Source organism: Artemia franciscana, chromosome 1, assembly GCF_032884065.1.
Source record: "Artemia franciscana chromosome 1, ASM3288406v1, whole genome shotgun sequence".
Taxonomy (NCBI): Eukaryota; Metazoa; Arthropoda; class Branchiopoda; order Anostraca; family Artemiidae; genus Artemia; species Artemia franciscana.
The window spans coordinates 42,219,469-42,246,981 of record NC_088863.1 but is presented as its reverse complement, the minus strand read 5'-3'; the positions used below and the strand labels follow the sequence as shown (position 1 = coordinate 42,246,981).

The 27,513-nt window shown below is 35.1% G+C and overlaps 1 protein-coding gene across 1 annotated transcript in view; it reads right to left on the bottom strand.

Annotated features, from left to right (window-relative positions):
• Positions 1-1,963: 1,963 nt before the first annotated feature.
• The window catches only part of LOC136029941 (putative ferric-chelate reductase 1 homolog), a gene marked incomplete at its 3' end in the record, with an annotated part of 72,007 nt that continues 46,457 nt past the window's right edge, over positions 1,964-27,513 (bottom strand). Inside the window, 2 exon segments of the mRNA XM_065708482.1 lie at positions 1,964-2,065; positions 7,867-8,023. Of these exon segments, the coding sequence (XP_065564554.1) occupies positions 2,019-2,065; positions 7,867-8,023 (204 nt within the window).

Below are 27,513 nucleotides of genomic sequence, written 5' to 3'. Positions count from 1 at the left end.
AGCAATGGGACATGGATTACACAAGCAGGTTCTTTCAGAATATTTGTGGAGAGCCCATCTAGACTTAGGGAATTACCACGTTTTAAAATCGTAATTACTTTCTGGAATTGACCGAAAGTAACAGGGGTCAGGAACATACTAGAATTTTCGGATGACGGTAGATAATCTTTATATGAGCCAAATAAAGATTCAGGGGATTCTAGATCAGCAGTTGCACTAAAATGGGAAAAGTAATTACAAAAATATTCTGCAACACCATCCTTCCCCTTCAATTCGACACCATTTTCATGTATGATCACTTCAGGGTGTGATGTCTTAGTATTGTTTCCAATTTTTTCCTTGATTAATTTCCATGTAGTCCGAGGTGAATCCGATTTTTTAAATGAATTTTCATAATAAATTTGTTCACTTGTTCTAAGAATTTTAACTAGCAAATTTTTATAGTTTTTGAATCGCTGAACATTATGAGCTTAGGGGTATTTCATTTTTATCTTATAGAGTCGATTTTTTTCCTTGACAGATTTTAAAAGCGATAAACTTATCCAAAGTTTTTTGGGTGAGTTTCTTTTCCGGTATGTGGCTCTAAATGGGCAATGAAGATTAAGTTTTTTGTTCAGAATTCGATAAAATACATTCAAGGATGTATTTGAATCATTCTCGTTAGTATCTTCACTCCAATCTATATCGCTAAGACTAGATTTCAGTTCATTCGTATTTACTTTTGAAAAATTTCTCCTTTTCATAGGGTTTTCTTTATTGGCTATCTTTTGCACTCTGAAGTCAGACATTAAAATACAATGATCAGACGTGTCTTCCATAACCACGAATGTAGCCTCACATGGATAAGGTGCAAAAATGTTGTCAATCAGTGAAAAAGATGAATTTGTAATTCGTGTCAGAATAAAACATACTGGGCTCATACCCTGTAAAAGGTTACATTCTAAAACTGAAGGACATGTCGGTCAATCTTTTGCAGGCTTGATGGGAGGCATCCCATTAAATCAATATGAAAGTCGCCAAGGATAAAAAATGGCATTCGAAGATTTGATATCACGCTTAGCATATTTTCAAATTTGTCAATAAAGTCTGCCATGCTAGATGAGGGAGGACGATAAATTACAGCAATTAAAATGTTTTCAGTATTTGGTAAAAAACATTCAACAATACAGCTTTCAAAAAACATCTCAGTATTCAGATATAGAAATTCTTCTCTCAGTCATGCCGGAATATAAATTTAACTTGTATTGCTAAACCACCTTGCTTTTTTTTTATTTCTGATTACGTGAAAGAATTGCCAATCGCTAATATTAATTTTATTTGCCGAGTTTTCATCTAAAAATGTTTCACAAACCCCAAGAATATCCGTGCCCGATTCAAATAAAAATAATTTCAGTCGCACCTTGCCCACCCCTCCAACCACGACAGTTCCAAAAAGATATTCTCCTCATATTTTGGTTTTTATGAGCTATTTCATGAGAAAACTAATATTTGTTTTGGGGGACTAAAATAGGGCTAGGGGTGTTTGGAATACATTACTAAAGAGGGCTGATTTTCTTTCAAATTCTTCCAGTCGAGATGCAGGGATCCCAAGAGCTTGATTAACCATTATCATGAATTGACCTCACGCCAAGGAGTACCCCCCATGCCTCTCCCACTGAAAAATAAAAGCACTAAAACTCACAGATAATTCAACATGAAATACGAAAGAAAAAACAACACGGGAATCCATAGACACTGTAAGTACCAAAATGCAACAACCAAGCAAACACTCTCTCCAAACTACAACTAAATGAACAAAAAAGAAAAAAACACACAAAAAACTTTCTTCGCTCGCAATTTTGTTACTGCCATTCATTTCATTCAAATTATCCCTTCCAGGCCATGAGTCTTTATGATATCGAGGTAGCAAAATACCAATAGAAACCAGCCCAATTCAGGCAATCCTCATGACAAAGCAGACTGCAGGTCATATTTCTTTTCATAAAACAGTGATTTTTCTTTAGAAATTGTTGTAAAACTTACAAAAGATGGCGTAGCAAGTTCTTTGTATGATATTTAATTCTCTCTACAAAAAAGATGAGTTTATTTTTGTGCTATAATAACATTCTGAAAGATTCTTAATAAAAGCAGGGGTGGATCAAGAGCAAAATCTTGGGGGAGGCCCAATGTGACAAGGGCGCCAATGAATAAAATATTGGGGTGGGTAATGTAACAAAGGTGCCAATAATTGAACAAACTGACAAATTTATTCTAAAAGAATTGAGTGAAAATAAAACAGGGAAAGAGGGCACCAGAGAAAACCTTGGAGAGGCCCCAAGTCCCCCGCCCCCTGGATCTACCACTGCAAAAAAAGGATTATGTTAAAAATTTCCCTATAGAAACTAGTCAAGGGACATAAAGATAATTAATCACACCCCAAGTCTTTCTTATATCCTACACGGGATAAAAAATGTGTTTTTCTTTGGTTAGAGGTGAGGCAAGTCTCCCTTGCTACGTCTTCCGAGTCGTTTAGAGCTGTTACGTATTTTACGATAGTCCATTATATAAATAAAACTCCCAAATTGTAACCTTGGCGATCTTTTTCTGAATATAACCCATCAAATGCGTAGATAAGTTATATACGATAGTAGTGAGGGCTTTTTGGATTTAAGCGGCCAGTACCTCCTTAGCATCCCGGTTCGGACACTTTTTTTTGAAAACTTTTCAAGACTCAGGTGTTTTTAATTTTCTTCTAGACGCAGGCGCTTGATACGTGATAGGGGGGGGGGGGGTGTTATTTCAGGATTTCTTTTGTTGTTACGTAATAGGGTTTGTTTACCCTTGGCTGTTACGTAATAGGGTTTGTTTATTTATATTAATGGTTAATTTGGTTGTTACGTAATAGGAGTTGTTAGAGTTCAAGGGTGTTAGATAAGATGTACACGTTGACGTTGCATCATAGTTTCTTTGATTGTTTAAAACTCCCCGATTGAACGGAAAACCTTCAGGGCCCTCTAGTGGGGAACCTTCAAGACGCCTGGCCCTAGTGAACAATTGCACTGGGTTCCTAGTCACTTTTTTCATCGAAGACCCCTAGCAACCAATTCTACTGGGGCCCTAGCGAGCAATTCCAGTGGGGGCCTAAAATCTAAATCCAACGAAGGCTCTAGCATCCAATTACACTGGGGACAAAAATATTTAATTCTAAAGGGCCCCTAGCATCAAATTCCAAAGGAGCCCTAGAAACCACTTCCAATGGAACCCCTAGCAGTCAATTCCAACGGGTTCCCTAGCATTTAATCCAGTTGGGCCCTACAGGGAATTCCACCGGGCCCCTAGCAACATTTTCCATCGGAGGGAGGGGCCTAACAACCAATTCAACCAAGGCCCTAGTGAAACATTCCAAAAGGTGTCCTTGCGGTCAATTCCAGTGGGGCCAGTAGGATCCAATTCCACCCTAGCCACTTTAACCTATTCCGATGAAGGCCCTAGCAATCAATCCTAGAGGGGCCTTAACATCCCATATGTGTGCCATCATTGCTCACTAGGCCCGCTTGAATTGATTTCTAGGGGCCCCCGATATAAACGGTTGCTAGGGGCCCGGCAGAAACTAGCGGGCCCAGATGTTTTTCCTTGCACTCATGGGATTTTTCATCAATCAAAGAAACTATTTATCCACGAATTATCCTCCAAGCCACATTTATATTTTGTAAGATGCCACTTTACTGATGTTTTCAGAGAAAATAAAAACTAACATTCTATATTCTCTAAATTTTAAAAGATCCCTATTTTGTTCCTTCATTTTCAAAAAGCTGAATAAATCATGCCCCCACACATTTGTGAATTTTTCCTCCAGGTGTTGTTGAAATGGTCTGATGCTCAATGAAGGTTTTACAGGTGTCTAAGTTGATTTGCTATTTCAAAAAATTTATTTGGCACCTCCCTTGCCCTTTTAAGCTCAAAACTGTCGTTTTACAACTCGAATGAAAAAGTGGGACTTCTCTGTCATCTTTTTATCACTTAAGCAGTGCAGTATATCAAAGAATTTCCACTCAAATAAACTACCTTCAATATCTCATTGATACCAAACATCAGTTTGGTATGCACATTACAATTTGTTGCCTAAACTAGCATTTTTGGGAATGAAAAGGCTAGTTTCACTCCATCCCTTTTGATTCGTGAAAGTGACCGGGAACTTTAAATTTCCAAGAAACGTAGCCACTTCTAAAGTTACCAAGACCACCCCTTCTACTAAAACCTTATATGCCCCCGGGGCATTCAATCCTTGACCCCAGAGTCTGGGTGTTATATCAACCCCAAAGGCATTGTTATGTGATCTTTGGACTGTTTTTGAACAAATGGCTATCTCAAATTTTTTATCAAATGTACTTGAAGAAAATAAAGCGTGAGGGGAGGGGTTTAGGTCCCCTTCGATCCCTTCACCTCTTAAAAAGGGCACTAGAACTTCAGATTTCCAGTTCCCTCCAAAGTTTAGGAGTTCCCTCCTAAGTTTATACAGCCACCCTTTTCATAAAATCTTTTATACCTCAAGGGCATTGAAGAATTAAAAAATTGAAGATTTTCATGAATGGAAAAGTTTATATTCAATTGCTTAAAGAGGAAAAAATGGTAATTGTAAAAATATTTGCATATGTTTTGACAAGGGATTACAACAATTCAAAAACCTTAAAAAAGAGAACAAAAAGTTTGAAGCTTAGGAGAAATCGTTGTTAGAAAGCGGACTTGCGGTAGTAATCAAATATCTTTAAATAAATATGCCAAGTATGAAAATATATTAAATTGCGTAAAGAGCAAAAAACTAGTAATTGCAAAATATTTATACATATTTTAACAAGAGATTACAGCAATTCAAAAATCTTAAATAGAAAACTAAAAGTTTAAATCTTAGCAGAAATTGCTGTTAGACAAACATCATTACCGGATTTATTTTCTTTTAATTATGAGCAATGTCTTTTAAGACATGAAAAAAAGATGAAAAATTTTTGAGTTCAGTCCAGAATCGCTAGAGCTATTATTTAAACTGCAAAAATATTTATGGTGCCTGAGGAATAATTTAAGGTTTTAATTCAAACTAGAAAAGGGCCTGAAAGTTTTAATATTAGTGATTTTCTACTAGCCTTGTCCAAACGCCTTAAATGGGAAACTTACCGTTCCTTGGCTTGAACAAAAAGGGAAATATATTGGCTTGAGAATCAAGAGAAGCAGCTGAAACTCCGATATTGTGCATATACGTTATCTTTTTTCCTCCTCAGATAGCTTGGCACTGGAACATCGTAGAGAGCTGTTTAATAGCTCATTTCAAAATAAGTTGATGCGGTTGAAAATCTTTGGTAATAAAAGAATAATTAAATTCAGATTTTTACAAAAACTACATTGTTCTGTAACAGTGTAGTAGCTTGTGTTATTACATCAGAAATTTGTCACATTTACGTGCTTTTGTGATTAACAAAACATATTTAAAATAAAATGTCTGTAAAAAGATTTTACAGACACAACATTATAATAGCCTGGATGCACAGAGTTTATTCAGATTTAGTCCCCTCAACACTCCATGAAAGTTTCAAATTAGTATCCTTAGGTAATGCAGATACACACTCTTTACAATCTGGAATGTATATCGTATCTTCCGAATAGTTCAACGTTCCCTTAATTTTATCTTAACACCCTTAGCCTTTTCGAATAACCAGGGTGAAACAACCCCCTTTCCTAACCAATGGGCAACTTGTATGATTTACAGTTCTTGCCCCAGGGATTTTAGGGGGATCGTGGCATCACTAGAGGCATACTTATTAGACTTTTCGACTATTTTGAACAAAAAGACTATCTCAAAGTTTTGATCATGTGTCTTTGGGATGGTGGGTAGCAATAAAGGACGTGAATGGGGGCTCTTTGCCATCCAATCACTTTTTGCTCGCAAGGAGGGCTATAAAACTTTTAATTTTCAATCAAATTAACTTTCTTCAACGTCTCAACGACAATCACTTCTGTGTGAAGGGATCATGGGGGAAAATAATACACTTACGGATATCACTCTTTCCTTAGATTAAATAAAAAAAAACTGATTTTTTTCTTTTATTTAATTTCTGAACGTTTTTGAATTAATGCATGTTTGGTTTTGGCTCTCCGCACATAAATTATCAAAATAAAATTTGTATATTAATTCTTTTTTTGGCTAAATGGCTTTCTCTTAGTTTTGATCAGACGATTTTGAGAAACAAGGGGTGGAGAAGGAGGCCTAGTTGCCCTCCAATTTTTCGGTTACTTAAAAAGGCAACCAGAACTTTTAATTTTTAACGAACGTTTTTATTAGTAAACATATACGTAAACGTAACAAACTTTCATAACCTTATATTTTTATTATGTATACGAGGGGGTTTGTACCCTCGTTAATACCTCGCTCTTTACACTAAATCGTAAGTTTTGTCCCAATTCTTTAAGAATGACCCCTGAATCAGTAAGACCGTAGAATAAATAGTTGAAATTACTAAAAATACTTTAGCATAAAGAGCAAGGCATTTATCTCCTCCTAAATACCTCGCTCTTTATGCTGAAGTATTTTTAGAACCCCTCATATACGTAATAATCTCTGTTCGCTTTAAGTTTCAATGTTACTTCTTCCTTTCATTTGAAAAAACGTTTTCATGTTTATTTTTCATTGTTTTCTTATAGTAATGCTAGAAAATTCTGCGCCCTTTTCATTGAATTTTTCTTCCCCCATGACAGATTCATCCAAGGAAAGATCCTCCAACATAGCCCCCTCTCCTCAGCCCCACCCCCAAACAAAATAAAATCCCCCTGAAAACGTCTGTACAATTCCCAATAACCATTGCTATATGTAAGCACAGGTCAAAGCTTGTAACTTACAGCCCCTCCCCCAGGGATTGCGGGGGAGTAAGTCATCCCCAAAGACATAGTTATTATGGTTTTTGACTATGTTAAACAAAATGGCTATCTCAAAATTTTGATCCGTTGACTTTGGGAAAAAAATGAGCGTGGGAGGGGGCCTAGATGCCCTCCAATTTTTTGGTCACTTAAAAAGGGCACTAAAACTTTTCATTTCCGTTAGAATGAGCCCTCTTGCGATATTCTAGGACCACTTGGTCGTTACAATGACCCCTGGGGAAAAGAAAAAAAAAACAAAAACAAAAGAAACAAATAAACACGCACCCGTGATTTGTCTTCTGACAAAAAATACAAAATTCCACATTTTTGTAGATAGGAGCTTGAAACTTCTACAGTAGGGTTCTCTGATAACGCTTAATCTGATGATGTCATTTTCGTTAAGATCCTACGACTTTTAGGGGGTGTTTTCTCCTATTTTCCTAAATAAGGCAAATTTTCTCAGGCTCGTAACTTTTGATGGGTAAGACTAAACTTGATAAAACTTATATATTTATAATATAATTCTTTTGATGTAGCTATTGATATCAAACTTCAATTTTTTTTAGTTTTGGTTACTATTGAGCCGGGTCACTCCTTACTACAGTTCGTTACCACGAACTGTTTGACATTGATATTGCACTGCCCATAATGACATTTGTTAGGGCAAAGGGGTGTTTTAGTCTTTTTACTAACATTTTATAATTGCAAACTGAAAAAATGGCCTAAGATATTTAATTTTACAAGCTGTCATGTTCCATTTCAGTAATCACATGGACATCATTTAATCTTTCGTAGAAAAGAGCCAACTATTTACGTAATAGCAAGGGGGTAGTGTTGAAGAGAACACTTTAAACCTTTCAGGGTTTGTGACAAATAGCTTCGAATTTTTTAAGATATGTCAATTCTTAAGCCTTGGTAGGTGGTGGGGGGATAGCCTATCGTTACTTTCTCTGTAACACAGAAGGTAAATCTAGCATAATATACCTTTTTCTGCAGGTCCTTTGGCCAGGATCAGATAATAGCTGTCATTTTCTAGGTCAAATTCATCACTGAAGGCAGAAAACGTAGCGTTACGAATGAAGGAGCAATAAATAGTATTGTTACTAAGCACAGATCTTGTCAGATTGACTCCATCAGTTGGCTGAAACAGCAATAGAGGACTAGATGAGAGGATTAGAAACAAAACAGAAATAGAGACCAATATTATGGCTCTTGCTATAATTGGGTGTTTTTACTCAGACCAGGGCTCTTTGGGACTAAAATCGGGGTTTACACGTTTTCCCCCCAAAAACTGCTCACACAACAAAAAAAAACCTGGAAAATAGTTCCCATGGAAAATACTCCCTGGAAAGTTCACCAACCTTAGCTTTCTATAGCACGGCTCTGTATCATTAAAATCTTTCACATATTCTCCAATTATTCTCATCGCTTTATTTTATCAAATTTGGATACGTTTATAAGTAGAGGATACCCTTTAAAACATAAGGATTAATTAATGCATGATACAAAAGAAGTAAAATTTTACTTGGAAGAAAATGTTTCAAACGACGAGAAGCTCCAACTCCTCGAGCCACTTTTGAAGCAACTAAATCGCTGTGCAGTTTCCAATATAAATTACAATCAATATAAAAACCAAAATATTGCAATCAATTTACTTTATTAAATGATGATTTACCTGACTGATATGATGAGAGTATTCCTGTTAATGCTAACAAATGTAGTATATTACATAAAAGAGCGGAATATATTTTATGACTTTACCTAGTTCCCAATAATGTATCATATAAGTCACCTAAAACATTAAAAATTGGCTAAAACAGCTCTGTTCCACTAAAACGCAATCCCCGATAATAGCAGTATAGGCTACAAAAAAGGACACATAAGTCTAAAAAACACATTAAATTTCATGTTAGAGCAGAATTTATCTTAGCATTATACGTAGTTCATTCTAATATTAAATAAAAAAAACAAGTTTTATTAACTGAAAGTAAGGAGCGACGTTAAAACTTAAAACAAACAGAAATTACTTCGTATATGAAAGGGGCTTCTTTCTCTCCAACGCCCCGCTCTTTACGCTAAAGTTTGACTCTTTCTCTCAACTCTTCTTTTTAAAACAGTAAAAAACTTTAGCGTAAAGAGCGGGGCGTTGGTGAGAAAGAAGCCCCTTTCATACACGAAGTAATTTCTGTTCGTTTTAAGTTTCAGTGTCGCTCCTTACTTTCAGTTAAAAAAACCTTGTTTTTTTATTTAATTTCTGAACGTTTTTTAATCAATGCATGTTTTGGTTTTGGCTCTCCGCAGAGGAATAATTAAAACAAAATTTGCATATTTATATTTTTTTTCGGCTAAATGGCTTTCTCACAATTTTGATCGAATGATTTTGAGAAAAAATAGCGGGGGAGGAAGCCTAGTTGCCCTCCGATTTTATGGTTAATTAAAAAGGCAACTAGAACTTTTAACTTTATACGAATTTTTTTATTAGTAAAAGATATACGTACCTTATAAATTAGCTTACGTAAAGAAGTTCTGTATTCTCATGTTTTTACTAAATACTAGCTTTAAGGGTGGTGCTTCGCGCCACCCCAACACCTAGTTGGGGGGGGGGGGGGGCGCTTCGCGCCCTCCCCCAAGCCCCCCCCCGCGCGTAAGTCGTTACGCGCCATATTAGTTACGCGCCATGTACTTGTGTCCCTGTGTCCCACCTGTGAATATAGAAAGATATATATATATATATATATATATATATATATATATATATATATATGTATATATATATATATATATATATATATATATATATATATATATATATATATATATATATATATATATATATATATATATATATATCTTCTATATATATAAAAATAAGTTGTCTGTCTGTGGATGGATGGATGGATGTGTCAGGTGACGTCACCTGAAAAAACTGGATTAGGTGACGTCAAAACTGAAAAAACTAAAAAAAGGCAAAAACTACAAAAAAAACTAAAAACTAATAAAAAAATAAAAAAGCTAAAAAACTAAAAAAACTATAAAGGTAAAAACCAATAAAAAACTAAAAAAAAAACTGAAAAAACTAAAAAAAGGCAAAAACTACAAAAAAAAAATTAAAAACTAATAAAAAAAGTAAAAAAGCTAAAAAACTAAAAAAACTAAAAAAACTAAAAAAAGGTAAAAAACTAAAAAAAATAAAAAATAAAAAAAAACTAAAAAAAAGGAAAAAACTGAAAAATAAGCTAAAATAAAGGTAAAAACCAATAAAAAACTAAAAAAAAAGGAAAAAACTAATAAATGACGACACTCAAAGAGAAAGCGACCAGGACAAAAGGAATGTTCGATTAGCAATCAACAAAGCACCGGGACACAGGGAGTATAAATGACGACCAGGACATAAGTAAAAAAAAAAAAACTATCTATATATATAAAAATAAGTTGTCTGTGGATCTGTGGATCGTGGATCAGGTGACGTCACCTGAAAAAACTGGATCAGGTGACGTCAAAACTGAAAAAACTAAAAAAAGGCAAAAACTACAAAAAAAACTAAAAACTAATAAAAAAAATAAAAAAGCTAAAAAACTAAAAAAACTAAAAAAAAGGCAAAAACTACAAAAAAAACTAAAAACTAATAAAAAAGCTAAAAAACTAAAAAAACTAAAAAAAAGGCAAAAACTACAAAAAAACTAAAAACTAATAAAAAAAATAAAAAAGCTAAAAAACTAAAAAAACTAAAAAAACTAAAAAAAGTTAAAAAACTAAAAAAACTAAAAACTAAAAAAAAACTAAAAAAGGTAAAAACTAAAAGAACTAAAAAAGAAAAAAATAAATGACGACACTCAAAGAGAAAGCGACCAGGACAAAAGGAATGTTCGATTAGCAATCAACAAAGCACCGGGACACAGGGAGTATAAATGACGACCAGGACACAAGTAAAAAAAAAAATTAACAAAACTAAAAAGAAGGTAAAAACTACAAAAAAACTAAAAAGAAAAAAAAACTAAAAACTAATAAAAAAACTAAAAAATCTAAAAATCTAAATAAACTAAAAAAGAAAAAAAAAGGAAAAAAATAAAGGAGAAAAACAAAACTAAAAAACGAATGTATATACAGACCGGTACACCGGGATACAAATGACGACCGGGACACAGGGAATATAAATAACGACCGGGACACAGGGACACAACTACAACGGGGACACCGGGGGAAACAGGGGGATATAAATGACGACCGGGACAAAAAAAACTAAAAAGAAATAAAAACTAAAAACTAATAAAAAAAACTAAAAAATCTAAAAATCTAAATAAGCTAAAAAAGAAAAAAAAAGGAAAAAAATAAAGGAGAAAAACAAAACTAAAAAACGAATGTATATACAGACCGGGACACCGGGATACAAATGACGACCGGGACCCGGGACACAGGGAATATAAATGACGACCGGGACACAGGGACACAACTACAACGGGGACACCGGGGGAAACAGGGGGATGTAAATGACGACCGGGACACCGGGACAGGGAATGGTCGATTAGCAATCACCATCAACAAAGCTCAAGGGCAATCATTAGAATCATGAGGTATAGATCTGAATACAGATTGTTTTCCCATGGACCATTATATGTTGCATGTTCAAGAGTCGGTAAACCTGACAATCTATTTATATGCAAAGACAATGGGACAGCAAAGAATGTTGTATATTCGCAAGTTTTACGTAGTTAAAACCATATATATATATATATATCTATATTCACAGGTGGGACATAGGGACACAACTACAATGGCGCGTAACTATTATGGCGCGTAACGACTTACGCGCGCGGGGGGGCTTGGGGGGGGCGCGAAGCGCCCCCACCAACTAGGTGTTGGGGTGGCGCGAAGCGCCACCCCAACAGCTAGTATATATATAAAAATAAGTTGTCTGTCTGTGGATGGGTCAGGTGACGTCACCTGAAAAAACTGGATCAGGTGACGTCAAAACTGAAAAAACTAAAAAAGGCAAAAACTACAAAAAAAACTAAAAACTAATAAAAAAATAAAAAAGCTAAAAAACTAAAAAAACTAAAAAAAAGGCAAAAACTACAAAAAAAACTAAAAACTAATAAAAAAGCTAAAAAACTAAAAAAACTAAAAAAAGGCAAAAACTACAAAAAAAACTAAAAACAAATAAAAAAAAAAAAAAAGCTAAAAAACTAAAAAAACTAAAAAAACTAAAAAAAAGGTAAAAAACGAAAAAAACTAAAAACTAAAAAAAAAGGAAAAAACTGAAAAATAAGCTAAAATAAAGGTAAAAACCAATAAAAAACTAAAAAAAAAACTGAAAAAACTAAAAAAAGGCAAAAACTACAAAAATAAACTAAAAACTAATAAAAAAAGTAAAAAAGCTAAAAAACTAAAAAAACTAAAAAAAGGTAAAAAACTAAAAAAAATAAAAAATAAAAAAAAACTAAAAAAAAGGAAAAAACTGAAAAATAAGCTAAAATAAAGGTAAAAACCAATAAAAAACTAAAAAGAAAAAAAGGAAAAAACTAAAAAAAATTTTCATCTAAAAAACTAAAAAAAACTAAAAAAGGTAAAAACTAAAAGAACTAAAAAAGAAAAAAATAAATGACGAAACTCAAAGAGAAAGCGACCAGGACAAAAGGAATGTTCGATTAGCAATCAACAAAGCACCGGGACACAGGGAGTATAAATGACGACCAGGACATAAGTAAAAAAAAAAACTATCTATATATATAAAAATAAGTTGTCTGTGGATCTGTGGATCGTGGATCAGGTGACGTCACCTGAAAAAACTGGATCAGGTGACGTCAAAACTGAAAAAACTAAAAAAGGCAAAAACTACAAAAAAAACTAAAAACTAATAAAAAAAATAAAAAAGCTAAAAAACTAAAAAAACTAAAAAAAGGCAAAAACTACAAAAAAAACTAAAAACTAATAAAAAAAATAAAAAAGCTAAAAAACTAAAAAAACTAAAAAAACTAAAAAAAGGTAAAAAACTAAAAAAACTAAAAACTAAAAAAAAACTAAAAAAAAGGAAAAAACTGAAAAAATAAGCTAAAATAAAGGTAAAAACCAATAAAAAACTAAAAAAAAAACTGAAAAAACTAAAAAAAGGCAAAAACTACAAAAAAACTAAAAACTAATAAAAAAAGTAAAAAAGCTAAAAAACTAAAAAAAAACTAAAAAAACTAAAAAAACTAAAAAAAGGTAAAAAACTAAAAAAAATAAAAATAAAAAAAAAACTAAAAAAAAAGGAAAAAACTGAAAAATAAGCTAACATAAAGGTAAAAACCAATAAAAAACTAAAAAGAAAAAAAGGAAAAAACTAAAAAAATTTTCATCTAAAAAACTAAAAAAAACTAAAAAAGGAAAAAACTAAAAAAAGGCAAAAACTACAAAAAAAACTAAAAACTAATAAAAAAAATAAAAAAGCTAAAAAACTAAAAAAACTAAAAAAACTAAAAAAAGGTAAAAAACTAAAAAAACTAAAAACTAAAAAAAAACTAAAAAAAAGGAAAAAACTGAAAAAATAAGCTAAAATAAAGGTAAAAACCAATAAAAAACTAAAAAAAAAACTGAAAAAACTAAAAAAAGGCAAAAACTACAAAAAAACTAAAAACTAATAAAAAAAGTAAAAAAGCTAAATAACTAAAAAAAACTAAAAAAACTAAAAAAACTAAAAAAAGGTAAAAAACTAAAAAAAATAAAAAATAAAAAAAAACTAAAAAAAAAGGAAAAAACTGAAAAATAAGCTAACATAAAGGTAAAAACCAATAAAAAACTAAAAAGAAAAAAAGGAAAAAACTAAAAAAATTTTCATCTAAAAAACTAAAAAAAACTAAAAAAGGTAAAAACTAAAAGAACTAAAAAAGAAAAAAATAAATGACGACACTCAAAGAGAAAGCGACCAGGACAAAAGGAATGTTCGATTAGCAATCAACAAAGCACCGGGACACAGGGAGTATAAATGACGACCAGGACATAAGTAAAAAAAAAAAATTAACAAAACTAAAAAGAAGTTAAAAACTACAAAAAAACTAAAAAGAAAAAAAAAATAAAAACTAAAAAAAAAACTAAAAAATCTAAATAAACTAAAAAAGAAAAAAAAAGGAAAAAAATAAAGGAGAAAAACAAAACTAAAAAACGAATGTATATACAGACCGGTACACCGGGATACAAATGACGACCGGGACACAGGGAATATAAATGACGACCGGGACACAGGGACACAACTACAACGGGGACACCGGGGGAAACAGGGGGATATAAATGACGACCGGGACAAAAAAACTAAAAAGAAAAAAAAACTAAAAACTAATAAAAAAACTAAAAAATCTAAAAATCTAAATAAGCTAAAAAAGAAAAAAAAAGGAAAAAAATAAAGGAGAAAAACAAAACTAAAAAACGAATGTATATACAGACCGGGACACCGGGATACAAATGACGACCGGGACACAGGGAATATAAATGACGACCGGGACACAGGGACACAACTACAACGGGGACACCGGGGGAAACAGGGGGATGTAAATGACGACCGGGACACCGGGACAGGGAATGGTCGATTAGCAATCACCATCAACAAAGCTCAAGGGCAATCATTAGAATCATGAGGTATAGATCTGAATACAGATTGTTTTCCCATGGACCATTATATGTTGCATGTTCAAGAGTCGGTAAACCTGACAATCTATTTATATGCAAAGACAATGGGACAGCAAAGAATGTTGTATATTCGCAAGTTTTACGTAGTTAAAACCATATATATATATATATATATATATATATATATATATATATATATATATATATATATATATATATATATATATATATATATATATATATATATATATATATATCTTTCTATATTCACAGGTGGGACATAGGGACACAACTACAATGGCGCGTAACTATTATGGCGCGTAACGACTTACGCGCGCGGGGGGGCTTGGGGGGGGCGCGAAGCGCCCCCACCAACTAGGTGTTGGGGTGGCGCGAAGCGCCACCCCAACAGCTAGTATATATATATATATATATATATATATATATATATATATATATATATATATATATATATATATATATATATATATATATATATATATATATATATATATATATATATATATGTGTTTGTGTGTTTAACTACGTAAAACTTGCGACTATACAATATTCTTCGATGTCCCATTGTCTGTGCATATAAATAGATTGGCAGGTTGACCGACTCTTGAACATGCAACATAAAATTTTCCATTGGAAAAATAATCCGTATTCAGATCTACACCTGATTATTCTAATGATTGTCCTTGAGCTTTGTTTATGGTGAATGCTAATCGAACGTTCCCTGTCTCCCCTTCGTCATTTATATATCCCCCTGTGCCCCCGGCATCCCCCTTGTAGTTGTATCCCTCTGTCCCGGTCATTTATATTCCCAGTATCCCGGTCGTCATTTGTGTCCCAGTGTCCCAGTCTGTAATTTCTCTTTGAGTGTCCCAATCATCATTTATATTCCCTGTATCCCGGTGTCCCGGTAGTCATTTGTGTCCCGGTGTCCCGGTCTGTAATTTATCTTTGAGTGTCCCGGTCGTCATTTATATCTCCCGGTCGTTATTTGTGTCCCAATCTGTAATTTCTCTTTGAGTGTCCTGGTCGTCATTTATATTCCCTGTGTCCCGGTTTTTAGTTTTCTTTTTCTCCTTTATTTTTCAGTTTTTTTCCTTTTTTTCTTTTTTTTCTTTTTCAGTTTTTAGTTATTTTAGTTATTTTATTAGTTTTTAATTTTTTTTAGATTCTTTTTTGTTGTTTTTTCCTTTTTTTAGTTTTTTTTTAGTTTTTTTCCTTTTTAGTTTTTTACCTTTTTTAGTTTTTTACCTTTTTTAGCTTTTTTAGTATTTTCTTTTTAGTTTTTTTCTGTAGTTTTTACCTTTTTTAGTTTTTTTTCTTCTTTTGTATTAATGCTAAAGCCATGGTTCGAACCTGGAACCTCTTGGACCTGGAACCTGGAACATAACGCTTTACCAACTCAGCTACTTCGGCTTGAATACATTCGTTTTTGAATTGGTATATGATGAAATAATTCAGACGTCATATAATGACGTCACTCGACAGACAGACAGACAGACATAACACACAAACAACTTATTTATATATATATAGATGTGAGGAGGTTTGCCCCCTCGTCAGTACCGCGCTCTTCACACTAAAGCTTAAATTTTGTCGAATTCATTAAGAATGACTCCTGAATCACAAAAGCCGTAGAATAAATAGTTGAAATTACTAAAAATACTTTAGCGTAAAGAGCAGAGTATTAGGAGGAGGTGAGCCTATAATATGGGTAATAATTTCTGTTCGTTTTAAGTTTTAATGCTGCTCCTTACTTCCAGCTGATAAAAACTTTTTCATATTTATTTTTTCATTGTTTTTTTTATAATGCTAGTAAATCCTGCGCTCCCTTCATGGAAATTTTCTTCCACCATGACAAACTCCTCGATGGAAAGTTCCCCAAGTCCATCCCCCTCTTCTCAATCCCTCCCCCAACCAAAAAATCCTCCTGAAAACGCCTGCACACTTCCCAATAACCATTACTATATGTAAGCACTGGTCAAAGTTTTTAACTTGTAGCCCCTACCACTGGGACTCTGGGGAAGTAAGTCGTCCCCAGAGACATAGTTATAAGGTTTTTCGACTACGCTGAATAAAATGGCTATCTCAGAATTTTGATCAGTTGACTTTGGGAAAATAATTAGCGTGGGAGGGGCCTAGGTGCCCTCCAATTTTTGGTCACTTAAAAAGGGTACTAGAACCTTTAATCTTCGCTAGAATAAGCCCTCTCTCAACATTCTAGGACAACTGGATCGATACGATCACCCCTGGAAAAAAAAACAAAATAACAAATAAACAAATAAACACCCATCCGTGATCTGCCTTTTGGCAAAAAATGCAAAATTCCAAATTTTTGTAGACAGAAGCTTGAAACTTCTACAGTTGGGTTCTCTGATACGCTGAATCTGATGGTGTGATTTTCGTTAAGATTCTATGAATTTTAGAGGGTGTTTCTCCCTATTTTCTAAAATAACACCAATTTTCTCAGGCTCGTAACTTTTGATGGGTAAAACTAAACTTGATGAAACTTATATATTTAAAATCAGCATTAAAATCCAATTCTTTTGATGTAGCTATTGGTATCAAAATTCCACTTTTTAGAGTTTTGGTTACTATTGAGCCGGGTCGCTCCTTAATACAGTTCGTTACCACGAACTGTTTGATCACAAAATCTTCAACAAATTAAAACTGTCTGTACTCACTAAAAAAAACTGTGATTCACTAAAATTTACTATGTGGTATGCTTCAATAAATACAGGCCAAGTACATGTCATTTAAGTTTATCATTTACTTTGAACTGTATATTAAAGGGGAATATACATTGTGACTATGTTGAATTCTCTCGTACATATCGTATTCATCAGTACAAACCTCAGAACTGTGTGATGAAACTTTGGTCCACTGTAATATAGGCCAAGAATATGTCGATCAATCTAAAAGGGGAAGTCAATTACATATAGGAGGAGAATATCCCCTTTGATTATGCCTAATAGGCATAATAAACATCCTGATTATAGCTAATATTTTTTTAATATATCGTGCAAATCTTCTCAAATTTCGAATTTGCTTAAACTAGCTATGATCAACAAAAATTTACCCTGTGAGGTAACTCAAGGAGCAAAATACTGAAATTGAATGTTTCGATTACATCTAAAAAGTACACTAAATTACAAATTGGCGTAGAGCATATATCTCATTTTATTTCGTTGATCAAGAGTAGCCTAAAACAAGAAAATCTATCTATATATCGTCGGTGTCAAGCGGAAACCACGTATCTGGTCAAATTTGTGATTTTCACTTTTTGACACAGTTCTACTCGCCGAAAGATTCTGCGTCGAAGGGTGCTTATCTCAGATGCCTCTGACTCACATTTCGGGAGATACAGCCAAACTGGAAACCACATATCTCGGATTAACAGGGGGCTGTCAAGCGGAAACCACGTATCTCACAGCTTCCTCCACACGACATAAGTTGCCTCCAGAAGAAAAGAGTCGTTCGCAGTGAAACAGCAATAACACAATCACATGTAAGATAGTTATTGTTCCTACTGAATTGCTAACGTTAAATAACACATTTTTAGGCAAGCGTGTTGATTAGGAAAAGGGGTTATGCTATAACCCTTGTATATTTGACAGGTCAGACGAGAATAAAATTCTAGGTTCTTAGTAAAGACTTTTATTATATTTCCTGCTAGAAATGGGGCATTTCGTCTCTCACAGACTTCGTGTTCAGAGAAATTTGAATCCTTTAATGACAAAAGTGGTTGCGCAGCATGTTATATTTGTATTTTGTTTATTTTAATTTTAAATCTGTAAACTTTGAAAGTAGGCTTTTCCATGTTAGATGGATAATTAAATTCGTAAGTTCTGTCAAATTGTCCATTACCTAGATGACTACATTAATATTATAAATTCTGAGTATTTGCAGTAATTCCTAGTATTTGTAGTAGTTGACAGGTTAAAATGGGTCATTTCCTGTCACATGTTCCAGTCAGTAATTCCCAGTATTTGCAGTAGTTAACGGATTAAAATAGGTAAGTTCCTGTCAGTAATTCCCGGTATTTGCAGTAGTTGACAGATTAAAATAGGTCAGTTCCTGTCACATGTTTTGATATTTATTTCCTTGTTTTGGTGAATACTAGCTGTTGGGGTGGCGCTTCGCGCCACCCCAACACCTAGTTGTTGGGGGAGCTTCGCCCCCCCAAGCCCCGCGCGCGCTTAAGTCGTTACGCGCCATATTAGTTACGCGCCTTTGTATAGATTGTCAGGTTTACTGACTCTTGAACATGCAATATATAATTGTCCATGGGAAAAATGATCCGTATTCAGATCTATACCTCATTATTCTAATGATTGCCCTTGAGCATTGTTGATGGTGATTGCTAATTGAACATTCCCTGTGTCACCGTCGTCATTTATATATCACCCTGTGACCCCCGGCGTCCTCGTTGTAGTTGTGTCCCTGTAATAATAATAATAATTTATTTTTGACCCGCTACAAAAAATCAAAGCGGAGTATCAATAAAAGGAACAAAACAAACACTAGAAAAAACAGAAAAAACAAGAAACCAAAGCAAACGAGTAAGGCCTCCGTGGGCGGGCAGATACTTATAAGTAGACTGGGGTATTTTGCCAGCAAGCTCTGTGAGCTTCGACCCAATATCCGGGAAACTATAAATAGATATGAGGCTCCTATTCCTATACTATGGAGGCAGATACAATAGAAAATGGGAAAAACATAAATAATAAGAACGAATTGAACTGATATCTTTTTTATGAAAAATAGGGTTACCAGAAAGAAACAAAACCGAATGATCTGTAAAAACCGAGTATAATTTAGCAAGAGACTTTCTATTGTATCTACCTCGGTTAGCAACAATTTTAGAGTAACTTAATTGGATTTTCTTCTTGCAATCAGCAACAGTGAGAGTCCGTAAGGATTTTAGAGTTTTACGAACGTTAATTCCCAGCCACCAAAATGAAGAAACCAACGGGATAGAAAAAGATCCACAGATTAGAGGAGTAGTGATATTGCTATTAAATGAAAGATACTCACACTTTGAAAGATTAAGAGAAAGTCCAATCGCATGAAGCTTAGATGCTACTGTTGAAACAGACAAAGAGAGCCCCTTTTTAGTCCTACTGATCAAAACAATATCATCCGCATAGGCAAGATAAGAAATATTTACAGAATTGAGGATGCACGTAGGTGGGATAGAGGAAAGGACAGATGATATACAGAGTTTGAAAATAGAGGGGAAGAGGACAGCACCTTGCCAGACTCCGCGTCGTATTGGAATTTTACTATCTGAAACCATCATATCCGTTTTAATCCGCAAAAAGGAATTTGAATACCAATATCTAAGAAGAAAAATTACCGATATGTTGATACCGTTACTAAAAAGGGAAAAGATAGCTTGGGAATGCGTAACAGTGTCAAAGGCTTTGGAGAGATCCAAAGCACATAAATGTAACTCGAATCCCTTTTTAGTAGCCTCAGTAAGAACATTAGCCAAAACTCGATGAGCCTACTGGCAACCTACCCCAGCTGAAAACCCAATCTGATTTTCACCAAAATATGCCGAAGAATTAACTGATGGCAGGAGAAGATACTCAAACATTTTGCTTATATTGCAGGAAACCGTTATAGGCCTGAAAGATGTACACTAAGTCAGAATCTTTCCTCTTTTCAGGATTGAAGTAACTGTTCCACACAAAAAAATTTCAGGCACAACCGAGGTGCATAAGCACATTTGAAACAGAAGTTGTAAATGTTGGACTAGAGCTGGACAATCAACATGTAGGTGTTTGACACTTATACCATCACAATCAATAGAGCTAGACTTAAGCTTCTTTATAGCTTGTGCCACAGAAACTAAATTAACAGGGAGGATCTGGTTCTGGCGGAGTGATATGGGAAGCGCAGAAATAAGAAACCTCATAAAAGTAGCATGAACAAAATGGTTTATAGTGTTGAAAATCTGGTCGTAATATATGCACCAAGCAGCACATCTAATTAGGCTACTTGTTGATGAAGAGTCATCGATTTTATTTGAATTTACCATATTTTTCCAATCGAAATTACTTGACGGGAATTTGAAAATTTTAGATTTTGCAGACCGTAAATACTTTTTATACTCTAATTTAGTTTTCTATTTAAGCTGAAATACTACACCGCTACGTGGTCTTTCGCAAGAAGCCCAAATACGTAGCGAAAATTTGGCTTTATTTTTCACTGATTATAGACCCGGATCCCAAGGCCATTCAGGCTTCCGCGTATTAAATTTGACACGTTCTTCGGGAACAGCCACCCTCTCAGCTTCCTTCATGCATGATATAATATCAAAATCATATTTATTCAGAAAATTCTTATAATTTACAAATTTAGATCCAACCTGAAGTAGCTGAAAAGGTACTTTTATCCTAGACAAAAAAGCTGTAAGGGTAGAAATATAAAGATCCCAATTAGCCTTATTCCAATTTCGTCTAGAAAACCATCTACGATTCCCACGTCTATTAGAACTATCTTGCGACAGAGAAATGCCAAGTATGAAGGAAATTGGTAGGTGGTCTATATCGCTTTCTATTTCATGTACAGAAACAGTTGAAACAGATAAATTGGGAGAGCAAAGAACATGATCAATATTAGTAAGGCTCCCAGAATGATGGATGTAAGAAAACAGACGATTCTTATCCACTAGCTTAAACTCAGATAAAGAATCGAAGACCATATCAGACCGAATATTTGAATTCAGTAAATGAGCATTAAAATCCTCAACGACAACAAATTGATAACCGAGAGATGATGCGGATTCTGTCACTTTTTTCAAAACACTACAGGTCTTAGCAAACTTATTCAGTGATTGAACCGACTTACGATCACAAGAAAAGTACACGTTAATAAGTATTAAATCGGCAATTCGCACGGTCAAGAGGTTTTTGTCACTATGGAACAGCACAGGCGTCGTGGATGAAAAGGAGCTACGTCTCAGTATACAGGCGAGGCCTCTGGAAGGTCTACCAAACGTAGATCTTCCAGCACTCACAAAAGTAATATGGTTTGCACTCCGTTTCAACAAGTTGGTATTATCTGAAGATAAAAGATGCCCTTGAAGACAAACGATGTCATAGTTGCTCGAAAGTTCGTCAATCATGTGCTCTTTTTGACGTGTTCCATTTATATTGTACGAAATAACCGAGAATTTTTGTGACATCATTTTTTCACAGCGGTCGCAATACGAGACTTGAATACTGGACACAATAGACTATATGAAGTGTGAGAATTGCCGCAGTTTGCACATTTAGGTCTATTTGTACAGGGCGCATCTTTCGAAAAAATGTGATTTTCGGCGCAGCGCGCACATTTTCCACCTGACTGGTACAATCGTTGATAAAGTGATCAGGAGACCTGCACTTAAAGCAACATCGCGGTACACTTACGAAATCATAAATTCTGAAAATCTCGTAACCTATTTTTACTCCATTCTTCATAGCGTCACGTTTTGCAAACGAATCTGAAAAGTCTAGCTTGATAGTTTGGGACAAACCAATTCGGTTTGCGTCAACGACTCCTTAGTGCATTTTGAATTCGGAAGCATTAAATGACAGCGGGATTCCTTTTATAATTCCAAGGTAATTTTTCAGCAGAATCTTCGTGCCAATACCTGAGACTACAGACTTCACAGACTCACATAAATCAGAAGCTACCGATTTTTCAATGTTTACGAACAGTTTATCTCCCACCGGCCGATTACTAGCAACCGAATCATGACCACTTAATTGATCGATAAAGTCTTTGCGGCTTGTCGGATCTCTAATAGATGGTGGCAATTTAGAGACAACAATAGTAGAGTGGCTATCGGCAGGTTTCGAGGCTCCAGGCTGTGGTAATGGCGGGAAATGATTGGAAAACACATCAAACTGATTAGAAATAGTTTTTAGGTGGATACGTAGCTCGTTTACTCCCGGAAAGAGAGCAGAATAAGCTGTAGCTGGTATCAATGGGACTTCACTAGGCTTTAATATACAAAATACCGGGATGTCGAAATCATCTCTATTGCACTTCTTGATAAAATCCAGTATATCTCCTAAATGACTTAGTGGCGCTTTCAATCCAGTTCGCTTCTGAAATAAATCATCTGGATACAGCTTTGACCCAAGTCACTTCTTCGCATTCACAATATCATCGACGTCAAAAAATTCTGTACCAAACTTCTTAAGCATCTCATCATCAATTCCTTTTTCAACATTTTGCTGAACAAAATTTAACACCGGAGAATAATGCAAATTGTCCTCATCACCTCTGTGCATGTTAACTAATTATAGCGCGCTCACAGTGAAATGCACAGTAATATCACTTGAATGTGGCTCACATTGATTGCAATCTTGAATGAAAATTAGATCATGAGCGATGGAAACTATTCTGACTTTCTCTATCAGCAGCAAGTTTTTTGGCATAGACTCTTTGAGCATCTTCATCGGCTTTTGCCATTGTAAGTTCATCAGTCATTTTAAACTTAAACATTAATAGATTTCTACGTGAACATATATGTCTTAAATATCTATAATGACGTCACCGTCATAGCAAAAATGACGACAACTAACTTCATGACGTCAGTCGACACAGAAACATTTTTTTGTAGTTTTTACCTTTTTTAGTTTTTTCTTCTTTTGTATTAATGCTAAAGCCAAGGTTCAAACCTGGAGCCTCTCGGACCTAGAACCTGAAACATAACGCTTTACCAACTCAGCTACTTCGGCTTGAATACATTCGTTTTGAGCAGCTTCCTCGGGTGTTGCCATTGTAGGTTCTTCAGTCATTTTACAATTAGAAATTTCTCTTTCAACGGTCTTCTTACAATTAAAAATTTGTCTTTGAACGATATTCTTAAATACCTGTGTCCTGGTCGTCATTTATATTCCCTGTGTCCCGGTCGTCATTTGTGTCCCGGTATCCCAGTCTGTAATTTCTCTTTGAGTGTCCCGGTCGTTATTTATATTCCCTCTGTCCCGGTCGTCATTTGTGTCCCGGTCTGTAATTTCTCTTTGAGTGTTTTTTCTTTTTAGTATTTTTTAGTTTTTTACATTTTTTCTTTTTTCAGTTTTCTTTTTCTTCTTTATTTTTCAGCTTCACTATGAAATACATATCGCCGAACCTTTGTTTTTTTAACTAAAATCTGGTAGGCATTGATGACCTTATCCAAGTCACAGTCCCAAACCCAATCATCATCGCTATCATTTTCAGTTTTGATATGTTTTGACTCTCGCTGTCCAGGTGGATCTTCATCTAACTGCGCGGTTTTGCGTTCTTTAGCCTCAAGCCTGTTTCCTTGCTGTTCTTTTGATTCCTCGGCACGCTTTCTTTTCTGACTTTCTCTATCAGCAGCAAGTTTTTTGGCATAGACTCTTTGAGCATCTTCATCCGCTTTTGCCATTGTAAGTTTATCAGTCATTTTAAACTTAAACATTAATAGATTTCTACGTGAACATATATGTCTTAAATATCTTTAATGACGTCACCGTCATAGCAAAAATGACGACAACTAACTTCATGACGTCAGTCGAGACAGAAACATGACGTCACCTGACAGACAGACACACAGACAGACAACTTATTTTTATATATCTTCTATATATATAAAAATAAGTTGTCTGTCTGTCTGTCTGTGGATCAGGTGACGTCATGTTTCTGTGTTGACTGACGTCATGAAATTAGTTGTCGTCATTTTTGCTTTGACGGTGACGTCATTCAAGATATTTAAGACATACGTTCACGTAGAAATCTATTAATGTTTAAGTTTACAATGACTGATGAACTTTCCATGGCAAAAGCCGATGAAGATGCTCAAAGAGTCTATGCCAAAAAACTTGCTGCTGATAGAGAAAGTCAGAAAAGAAAGCGTGCCGAGGAACTACCAGAGCAACGCGAAAGCAGACTTGCTGCTAAAAGAGAAAGTGAAAAAAGAAGGCGTGCCGAGGAATCAAAAGAACAGCAAGGAAACAGGCTTGAGGCTAAAGAACGCAAAACCGCGCAGTTAGATGAAAATCCACCTGGAAAGCGAGAGTCAAAACATATCAAAACTGAAAATGATAGCGATGATGATTGGGTTTGGGATTTTGACTTAGATAAGGTCATCAATGCCTACCAGATTTAAGTTAAAAAACAAAGGTTCGGCGATATGTACTTCATAGTGACGCTGAAAAATAAAGAAGAAAAAAAACTGAAAAAATGTAAAAAACTAAAAAAACTAAAAAGAAAAAACACTCAAAGATAAATTACAGACCGGGACACAAATGACGACCGACACAGAGGGAATATAAATGACGACCAGGAACCTCAAAGAAAAATTACAGACTGGGACACCCGGACACAAATCACGACCGGGAATATAAATGACGACCGGGACGCAGGGAAACAACTACAACGGGGACGCCGGGGGCACAGGCGGGATATATAATTGACGACTGAGACACAGGGATTGTTTGAATAGAAATTACAGACCGGGACACAAATGACAACCGGGACACTGGGACAAGGGGAATATAAATGACGACCTGGACACTCAAAGAGAAAATACAAACTGGGACACTAGGACACAAATGACGACCGGGACACAGGGAATATAAATGCTATTTATATGCACAGACAATGGGGCAGCTAAGAATGTTGTATATTCGCATGTTTTACGTAGTTAAAAATATATATTTATATATATCTCTATTCACAGGTGGGACACAGCTACAATGGCGCGTAACTAATATGGCGCGTAACGACTTACGTGCGCGGGGGGGCTTGGGGGGCGCGAAGCGCCCCACCAACTAGGTGTTGGGGTGGCGCGAAGCGAGTTGTGTGTATGCATGTTTGTTTGTTTGTAAAAAGAGCGTTTGCATATGACGTCATTATTAGTACATAAGGTTTTGTATATGCACAGACATATAAATATAAATGCTATTTATATGCACAGACAATGGGACAGCGAAGAATGTTGTATATTCGCATGTTTTACGTAGTTAAAAATATATATTTATATCTATCTCTATTCACAGGTGGGACACAGGGACACAGCTACAATGGCGCGTAACTAATATGGCGCGTAACGACTTACGCGCGCGGGGGGCTTTGGGGGCGCGAAGCACCCCACCAACTAGGTGTTGGGGTGGCGCGAAGCGCCACCCCAAGAGCTAGTATAGATATATAAATAAGTTGTTTGTGTGTTGACTGACGTCATTATAAGGATTGAGCATTATGCCGTCATGAAGTTGTTTGTCAACAGACGAAATTACCGACCGGGACACAAATGACGACCGGGACACAGGGGATATAACTGACGACCGGGACACTCAAAGAGAAATTACAGACTGGGACACCAGGACATAAATAACGACCGGGACACAGGGAATATAAATGACGACCGGAACACAGGGACACAACTACAACGGGGACGTCGGGGGGCACAGGAGGGATACGTAAATGACGACGGGGACACAGGGATGTTCGATTAGCAATCACCATCAACAAAGCTCAAGGGTAATCATTAGAATAATGGGGTATCCTGAATACGGATGGTTTTTCCCATGGACATTTATATGTTCAAGAGTCGGTAAACATGACAATCGATTTATATGCACAGACAATGGTAGAGCGAAGAATGTTGTATATTCGCAAGTTTTGCGAAGTTAAAAACATATCTATCTATATTCACAGGTGGGACACAGGGACAAAACTACAATGGCGCGTAACTAATATGGCGCTTAACAACTTACGCGCGCGGGGGGGGGCGGGCTTTGGGGCACGAAGTGCCATACCAATAGCTAGTATAATATAAAAATACGCTAGAAGAGTTAAATAAATACTGTAAATTAAATACAAGACCACACAATGTCTTATGATTGTGCGTAACTCCCTCTAATGACGGCATTTAAATATCATCAAAAAATAGATATCGAATGTTAACCCCTCGGGTTTTAAATCCAAGGAATGCAGTAAATTACATACAAGAGCAGAATTCATCTCATGACTGTACCTAATTTTCTCTAATGTGTCACAAAAGTCTCTTCAAAGATAAAAAATTGTTTAAAATAAGTCTTGATTCAATAAGATATGCTTTGTAAGATATCTCAGAAGGCAAATATAGACTAAGAAAATATCAGTTAGATCTGTTAAGTACATTTGGCTACATTTAAGAGTATAATATGTCTCATCTTTATGCCTAATTTACTGTAATATGAAAAAACCTCAAACATCAAAAAAATTTTACGATAGCTCTGATATACAAAACTTTACTCCTTGCAAAATCCTAAAAAGGAAGTATGGCCTAAGAATATGTCATTTAAGTCGAATTAACACTGAAAACCGCACAAACGAGCGGAATATGCCTAATTATTAAACCCCATTCTCCCTAACGTATTAAATGAATTTACTCAGACATCAAAACTTGTATAAAATATCTTTGTTCTAATACTTCTACGACTATTATTAACAACTTATCGCAGCACCAAGCCATCTGAGACAAACACAGCTATACAAGCTTCCGTTTTATCCCAATCTATTCAAGGCCTCTATCCTTACACTCTCCCAAAAAATTTCCACTAACCTTAAATATTTCTTTGTGACCTCCTCCCATCCCAGCCAAGGATGGCTTATTTTCCGCTTAGCCTAGACGGTTGGCTAAAAAAGACAGTCTTTGGCAATCTGTCATCCTTCATCCGTAAAACATGTCCAAAACATCTCAACATTTCTCTCATTATGGCCTTATAAAGATGGATTGGACCAAAATTGTTGTGCCGCCTACGGCACGCGCTCAGTCAGTCAGATACCTAACACAATCCGTAGGCAATTTCTCTCCAACATATTTAGTAAATCCCTCTCCGTTTTTTGGAGCACCCAAGCTTCAGAAATAGATTTAAACTATCACTGTAGCTTCCAGTGTTCTAATCCTGGTTTGCAGACTTAAATTTCTCTTCTTCCAAATTGTTCCAACTGTGGCGGGCTTTTTATTCATAATATTCTCAGCTTAACCATCATCTTTACTGA